This window comes from Phacochoerus africanus, chromosome X (assembly GCF_016906955.1).
Source record: "Phacochoerus africanus isolate WHEZ1 chromosome X, ROS_Pafr_v1, whole genome shotgun sequence".
In the NCBI taxonomy this organism is placed as follows: Eukaryota; Metazoa; Chordata; class Mammalia; order Artiodactyla; family Suidae; genus Phacochoerus; species Phacochoerus africanus.
The window spans coordinates 129,323,669-129,331,923 of NC_062560.1; the positions used below are offsets into that span (position 1 = coordinate 129,323,669).

General features: G+C 50.5%; 1 protein-coding gene across 3 annotated transcripts in view; it reads right to left on the reverse strand.

Moving 5' to 3' along the window:
• The window catches only part of GAB3 (GRB2 associated binding protein 3), a 51,224-nt gene extending 43,642 nt beyond the window's left edge, over positions 1 to 7,582 (reverse strand). The window contains exon 1 of one of the 3 annotated variants that reach the window (XM_047764490.1): positions 7,442 to 7,580. In XM_047764490.1, coding sequence (XP_047620446.1) covers positions 7,442 to 7,513 — 72 coding nt within the window. In that variant the 5' untranslated portion in view covers positions 7,514 to 7,580. Of the gene's footprint in view, positions 1 to 6,680; positions 7,285 to 7,441 lie in introns of those variants that run through there. The other 2 variants (XM_047764493.1, XM_047764492.1) reach the window with 2 other exon arrangements.
• Between the last annotated feature and the right edge of the window lie 673 nt (positions 7,583 to 8,255).

The window sequence follows — 8,255 nt, forward strand, 5'->3', positions numbered from 1 at the left end:
GTGCGGTGACATGCCACTGTGGTTTCGATTTGCATTTCCCTGATGCGGAGCGATGCTGAGCCTCTGTTCCCGTCCCTGTCAGCTGCCTGCAGGCCTTAAAGGAACACACTAAGGTACAGCATGGTGTGCAGAGCAGTTCAGATGCATGGACACAGGAGTGAGGGGGAAAGTCTCGATGTATGTTTAAAACATATTTTTTTTAGTTTTGAAATATACTGCCTGTTAATATAATAATGCTTAAAAACTGAGAAAAAAACATAAGAATTGATAGAAAGACCAACTGAACAAGCCAGCCCGTGTAAGGATTTAAGATATAGGTCGCAATTTCAATCATGTTGTAGAAACAAATACAAATGGCTTTTATATAGGAGAAGATGCTCAGCTTCACTCATAAAGAAATTCAATGAAAGCGAAATACCGCTCATGAACCACTGACTCTGCATTGATACAGTGACGCGACGAGACACTGTATTTGGGGGGGAGGGCTGCAGAGACAAGCACTTGGGTGCTCTGTTGCTGGAAGGGGAAACTGGCATCAAGACAACAATTTGACCTCTACCCGTCTTTGACATTTGTATAACTTGGACTCAGAAATTCCACTTCTAAGAATTTTTTGTAAGCGTAATTGCACCTGACTACCTAAGCCAATGTGCAAAGAGATTCCCGACAGCATTGCACAAGAGTGCAAACGAGAAAATGTCTATCACGGAATCTCCATACAGTGAAATGTTACGAAGTTGTTAAAAACATCGAGAAACATCTATATGTGCTGATATGGAACAGTCTCCAAAATGTATTGTTGAGAAAGGGGAACGTAGTTTGCTACCAGTTGTTCAAAAAATGTACTTGTAGGAGTTCCCTGGGGGCTCAGCAGGTTAAGTATCTGGCATTATCACCGCTGTGGCTCAGGCTGCTGCCGTGGCGTGGGTTCACTCCCTGGCCTGGGAGTTTCTGCATGCGCAGATGCAGCTAAAAAGAAATACACTTGTGGAGTTCCCATCGGTGGGGTCAGGATCCGGCGTTGCCACGAGCTGTGGTGTAGGCTGCAGACATAGCTCAGATTCCATGTTGCTATGGCTGTGGTGTAGCCTGGCAGCTGCAGCTCCAACTCGACCCCTAGCCTGGCAGCGTCCATATGATGCGGATGTGGCCCTAAAAAGACAAGAGACCAAAAAAAAAAAAAAAAGTGTCCAAAAGAAATACACTTGTATACACACGGAATATATCTGGAAGGAAAATCCGCAATGCTCGCAGCCGGAGGGAGAGACTGAGTAGCCAGGAGAAAGGCAAGAAAGGGAAACGGATTTTACACTGTATACGCTTTAATATGCTTGGATTTTGAATCATACGCATGTATTACTTAAAAATACACTCTCTCTGGTGACATATAAAGAAAATATGTATAAAGGAAGGACTCGCCAACAAACGGTGCTCAATCAGTTGGCCACCTATTGGAAAATACCGTTATGCCTCACCCTGCACTCATGTCAACACTAAGTGAAGAACACGTGAAAAGGCATGTGCACCCCCATGGTCAGTGCAGCATTATTTACAAGGGTCAAGACATGGAAGCAACCGTAGTGCCCACCGACAGATGAATGGATAAAAATGTGCTGTACAGACACAACACAATATTACTCAGCCATAAAAAAGAAAGAAATCTTGGAGTTCCCTTTGTGGCTCAGTGGTTAACGAACCCAACTAGGAACCGTGAGGCTGTGAGTTCGATCCCTGGCCTCCCTCAGTGAGTTAAGGATCTGGCATTGGTGTGGGTTGCAGACGTGGCTCGGATCTGGCGTTGCTGTGGCTGTGGTGTAGGCGGGCAGCTACAGGTCCAATTGGACCCCTAGCCGGGGAACCTCCATATGCTGCAGGTGCAGCCCTAAAATCAAAAAATAAAAAAAAAGAAAGAAAGAAAGAAAGAAATCTTGCCATTTGCAACACTATGGATGGACCTACAGAGTGTCATGCTAAGTGAAATAAATCAGGCGAAGAAAAGCAAGCATCATATGATTTTACTCATATGTGTAATAAAATAAACAAAACATACAAAACCAAAGAGATACAGAGAACAGAGTGATGGGTACCAGCATTACACTAATCGAAAAAATAGTACAAAAAAGGAAAACTACAGACTAATATCCCTCATGAACAAAGACACAAATATCCTCAGCAAAATATTATAAATTAAATCCAGCAATACATGCAAAGGATCACATATTACAACCCAGGGAAGTTTATCCTAGGAGTTCAAAGCTGACTCAAAATACAAAAATCAACCAGAGTAATTCATCATAGTAACAGACTAAAAAAGAAAGAGCATGTACTTATTTTTACAGATGCAAGAAAGGCATTTAACAAAATCCAATTCACAGTAAAAAGTCTCAGCAAACTAGCAATACAAGGGAACTTCGGCTTGATAAAAGGCATCTACAAAAAGCCTACAGCTACCGCGCTTAGAAGGTGAAGGACTCAATGCTTTCCCCCTTAGATTAGGAAAACTCAAGGATGTCTGTTATCATTTCTATATCATATTGACAGTAAGTACCGAAAGTTCTAACTATAAGCAAGCGAGGTTAGCAAGGTTGCAGGATACAAGGGTAATTTTAAAAAATCAATTGACAAATGAATTCTAAAACTGACGTGGGAAGAGCAAAAGATCTAAAGTAGCCAAAACAACTCTGAAAAGAAAAACTTCCCAAGTTCAAGTATTAGGAAGTTATTGCCGTCAAAACAGCACGGTATTAGCATCAAGACAAACAAAGAGCTCAACGAAACAGACGAGAGAAAACGGAGACAGAAATATGATCAATTGATTTGAACAAAGTACTTCAACGGAGTAGAGTCTACTCAATAAACGGAACGGGTTTGCGAGAAAATGAACCATAACGTGAACCTCACACCTGTTACAGAATTTAACTCAAATGAAGCATTGATCTAAATATAAAATTTTTAGGGGAAAAAAACCCACAGGAGTTGGTAGTTCCCTTGTGCCACAGCAGGTTAAAGTTCCGGCGTTGCTGCAGCTGTGCTTCATCCCTGGCCTGGGAACTTCCACATGGGCAAAAAAAAAAAAAAAAAAGGGGAAAATCTTCAGGATCTAGGGTGAAGCCAGAGTTCCAAGATTTAACAGTGAAAGTATGATCCATGAAAGAAAAACCGACAAATTGAACGTAATCAAAATTATTTTAAATTCTTTGTTCTATAAAAGATGCTAAAGAGAAAAAAAGACAAAACCATAGACTGGTAGAAAATATTCGCAAATTATATATCCGACAAAGAACTTGTATCCAGAGATAAAAGCAGTACTTGGGTCTTAGCATTGTTTTGAAGCCTAAATGTGATAATTCTGGCAAAGTCCTCGGTGTAGTGCCTGGCACACACAGCCACTCGATAAACGTGAATTATCATTATTTTTTATCATTGTTGCTATGGCATTGAAAGCAAGAAGAATGTTCATCAATAGGGAAATTGTTCAATTATATTACATCTGTTACAAAGTATGCTAAGCATCGGTTTAAAACAATGAAGCGAATTGATCTGTCCTAACTTGGAAAGCCATCCAGGATTGCTGTGAAAAAAGAAAACTGCAGGACAGTTTGTATGATAGGATCTCACTTGTGCCAAAAGAAAATTGTATCTTTCCAGAAATTTTCTGCGAATGATGCTCAACAAATCGCTACGACTGTCCCCCCTAGGGCGGGCGGGGCACGGCGGAAGGTAGGACGCGGGGAGAATCAAAGAGGGTATTTAGGAGTTCCCGGCGTGGCTCGGTGGTTAACGAATCCGACTAGGAACCGTGAGGTTGCGGGTTCGATCCCTGGCCTTGCTCAGGGGGTTGCGGATCCGGTGTTGCCGTGAGCTGTGGTGTAGGTGGCAGATACGGCTTGGATCTGGCATGGCTGTGGCTGTGGCGTAGACGGGCAGCTGCAGCTCCGATTGGACCCCTAGCCTGGGAACCTCCAGATGCCACGGGAGCGGCCCAAGAAGTGGCCAAAAGACCACACACAAAAAAAAGGTATTTATCCCTAGGTGGATTGACTGTGTACAAAAAGTTTGTTTATTTGTGAAACAAAAAATACAAAGGAAAAGAATCGACTCCTTACAAGCGCGGCCATTCCAATAGCAAATGCTGGAGGGGGCGGGGAGGAAAGGGAGCCGAGCCCGCCCTGTGGGCGCGTGGGAGTTGGCACCGCCGCCGCCGCCGCCGCACAGACCAAACGCGGAGCCCCCACGGAGCCGGAAACTGCGCTGCTGGGCAGACATCTCGAAAAAGGTGAAAGCTCTACTTTGAAAAGACACATGCAGCCCAAGGTTCATGGCAGCACTATTCACCATAGCCAAGACAGGGAGTTCCCGTGGTGGCACAGCGGAACCGAATCCGACTAGGATCCAGGAGGATGCGGGTTTGATCCCTGCCCTTGCTCAGTGGCTTAAGGATCACAGCACGGCCCTGAGCTGTGGTGTAGGTCGCAGACGCGGCTCAGATCCTGTGTGGCTGGGGCGTAGGCTGGCAGCTGTAGCTCCAATTCAGCCCCTAGCCTGGGATCCTCCCTATGGCCTGGGTGTGGCCCTAACTTATTTATGGCGTTCCCATTGTGGCTCTGAGGGTTAAGGACCTGACAAGTCTCCATGAGGAGTCAGATTGGCTCCCTGGTCTTGCTCAGTGGGTTAAGGATCTGGCGTGGCTGTGGCTGTGGCGTAGGCCTGCAGCTGCAACTCTGATTCAACTCCCGAGCCTGGGAAATTCAATATCCTGCAGGTGTGGCAGTAAAAAAAAACTTGTTTATCAAACAGAAACAGGAGTTCCAGCCGTGGCAGGGCACAGGGGGTTAAAGGATCCGGTGTTGCTGCAGCTGTGGCGTAGGTCACAACTGTGGCTCAGATCTGATCCCTGGCCGGGGAACTCCATATGTTGCAGAGCGTCCAAAAAAGCAAGAAAGAAAAAATAAAAAACAGAAATAGACTCACACAGAAAACAAACTTATGGTTACCAAAGGGGAAGGGGGGAGGGGATAAACTGGGAGTTTGGGACTAGCAGATACACACCACTGTATACAAAATAGATGAACAAGAAGGCCTGCTGCATAGCACAGGGAATGCTATTCAGTGTCTTGTAACACCCTAAAATGGAAAACAACCTGAAGCCATACACCTAAAGGTAACACAATATTGTAAATCAACTACAGTTAAATTTAGAAGTTTAGATTTAGCAACCACTATGGAAAACAGTATGGAGGTACCGCGGAAAAGTAAATACCGAACTACCATTGAACTCCCACTCCTGGGCATTTATCTGGACAAAACTTTCCTTGAAAAAGATACATGCACCCCTGTGTTCACTGTAGCACTATTCACAATAGCCAAGACAGGAAACAACCTAAGTGTCCATTGACAGACGAAAGGATTAGGAAGATGTGGTATATATACACAAGGGAATACTACTCAGCCATTAAAAAATAATAAAATAATGCCATTGGCAGCGACTTGGATAGAACTGGAGACTCTCATACTCACTTTGAAGTGAGTCAAAGAGAAAGACAAATACCACGAGATATCACATATCTGGAATCTACTATATGACATAAACGAACCCCTCTGCAGAAAAGAAACAAAGTCATGGACTTGGAGAATAGACTTGTGCTTGCCAAGGCGCAGGGGGAGGGAGTGGGATGGACTGGGAGTTTGGGGTTAGGAGATGCAAGCTATTGCATTTCGAATGGATAAGCAATGAGATCCTGCTGTACAGCGCAGGGAACTCTATCTAACCACTTGTGATGCAACGTGATAGAGGATAAAGTGAGAAAAATACAGTATACACATGTACAGCCGGGTCACTTTGCTGTACAGCAGAAATTGACAGACCACTGTAAATCAACTATAATAAAAAATAAACAAAAAACTTACATTTAAAAGAGCAATGGTAAAACTAATGTTCTGATTGCTTTGGCTCCTTAGATGCAAGAGGATGAAACACAAGCTGAGCTTAAAGACAGACTCAGCTTCCATTTGCAATTTAACAAACGATAACAGAGTGCCTGGCAGGGCCAAGAACTGAGTTCGTGCCACGGCTGTGCCACTAACCACCTCTGTTAAGCGAGGGTGTTACACACGTTAGAAGGAATAAATAAATAATACTCCCGACTGGATCTGCGTTAAAGGCGGCTGGGCGTTAGGAGCGCTGTCCAGGCGCCGCCCAGCTGACAAGTGACCGCCATCTAGTGGCAACAAGGGATTCCTGCAGAGCGTAGAGACCGCAGAAAACCGACTTTGAGGTGTGCTCCAGGGACGCTTTCCACAAAACGGCCCTGAGGGTCTAAAAGACTATGGCCCTCCCTGGAAAAAGCGCCCAGCCCTGGGCTGAGAGGTGAAGGCTCATGTCTCCTCCACAGTCCCGGCACCATCACAGCCTCCAGACGTGGACGAGCTGTGCAAAGTCCACTCTTGGCGCACGTCCACTGCACCTCGAAAGAACGGAGCCCGTGCGGTAACAGGTACACACACGCACGGCTTCCCAAAACAGATGAAGTACTAATAAGCTTCGCAAGGCGCTCTGGTCAGGACAAGATACCAAATGGGACTGAAAGTCTGCCAGGAAATTGCCCTCCAGCGTCACCACCTGACGATATCTAGGGAACATTTAAACTCGCTCCCATTCCAAAGGGCAGAAGGCACCCTACCTCGAGCTGGCTTTGCAAGCACTGGTCTGTGACAAAACCTCTGCCACCCACGCAGCTCGCGGGAGGTGGGGGGGAAGGGGTTCTCCTTTTGCCTCCTTTGAGAGTCGCCGAGGGATCCCGAGGCTGAGAAACAGTGGACCTTGTGCGCGTCGACTTGCAGAGGCCAAAAGAGCAATGCAGGTGTACACTGGCAGTTCAACCGAAAAATCTAGGGACCTGCAGATCGAGGGCATCTGCACACGAAGCGGAACACTCCTCTAAAATGGTGCCGGGCAGAACAAACAGCAGGAAACTTCCCGGAGATTCCTACGACCGCGACACGAGTCCAGGCCCGGGCGGGGGACGCGGGCTCGGAGCCGCGCTCCGGGGCCTTGGCGGCCGTGCTGACGCCCAGCGGTCGGCAGGAGTCTGGACGGTCGCGGACCGCGCAGGAAGAGCTGCTCTTCCCGGAGCCGCCGGGGCCCCCGGTTGCCCGGCCGCCGGCGCGCGGCGCGCTTCCCCTCGGGGCCAGGAACGAGCGGCGTCCGCGGGCAGGAAGCGCGGCGCGGCGCCCGCGCGACGAGCCGGGGTCCGACGCCGGGCGCGCGCCAGCGCGGGCGCCCCGTCCCGCGTCGCGTCGCCCTCCGCCCGCCGCGGCCGCCGCCGGGCGCGGGCTCGGGCCGCCCCAGCCGCGTCCCCTCCCGGCTCGACGTGCGCGTTCGCCCGGGTCCAGCCGCCTCGGCCCCGGCCCCCGGCCCCCGGCCCCGCGCGGCCGCACTCACGTAGCGCTGCAGCTTCCTCTCGGGGGGCGACTTGACCAGCCAGCCCGTGCACACGGCGTCGCCCGCGCTCATCGTGGCCGCTGCCGCCGCTTCCTCCAGCTGGGTCGGCGCCCGCGGCGGGAGGAAGTCGACCCGGGATGCCGGCGGGGCGGGCCCAGCGCCGCCCGGCGCCGCCCCAGCGGCGGGCGACCCCCGCGGAGGGGCGCGCGCGCCACCGCCCGCCGCCCCGGGCGCGGGAAGCCCCCGGGGGCAGAGCCCCCGGCCCGGGCCGAGCCCGCGTCCCGGCGCCGCCGCCCCGGCCGCCGCCGCCCTCACCCCCATCCCCAGCGGCCACGTCACGAGGGCCGGTCCCCAAGCCTCGGGGTCACGGGCGCCGAGCAGGAGAACGCACACCTGCGCGGAGGTCCCGAGGGCCGAGGAAAGCCCCGCGGCCCTTTGAGCCGAGTGCCTGCCAAGTGGTGGCTCCGGCCCTCCCGGCGGCCGATTGTATTCGGTGCTAAGCTCTGCTGCAAACCTCTCCAGTCCTCGGGGAAGCGAATGGTCCACACTGCAAAGGTTCAGCAATGGAAACGGCCTTCGCAGTCTCTGAGACGCTAAGGTTTGACCAGACGGAGCCGGGAAGGACTGTGCCCGCCCCGAGCCCACCACCTCCGGCAGCGGCATTAACAGCGCTGGGGGCGACCTAGGCTGTGACCGTCGTAGGCGCTGGTGTCTGTGCTCAGCACTTGGCAGGCGGCGGCGGCGTCTCACACACCCATCCAAGGCGCGGCTGGTGCCCCTCTTCCAAGCACACGCAGCCCTTTGGAAACACACC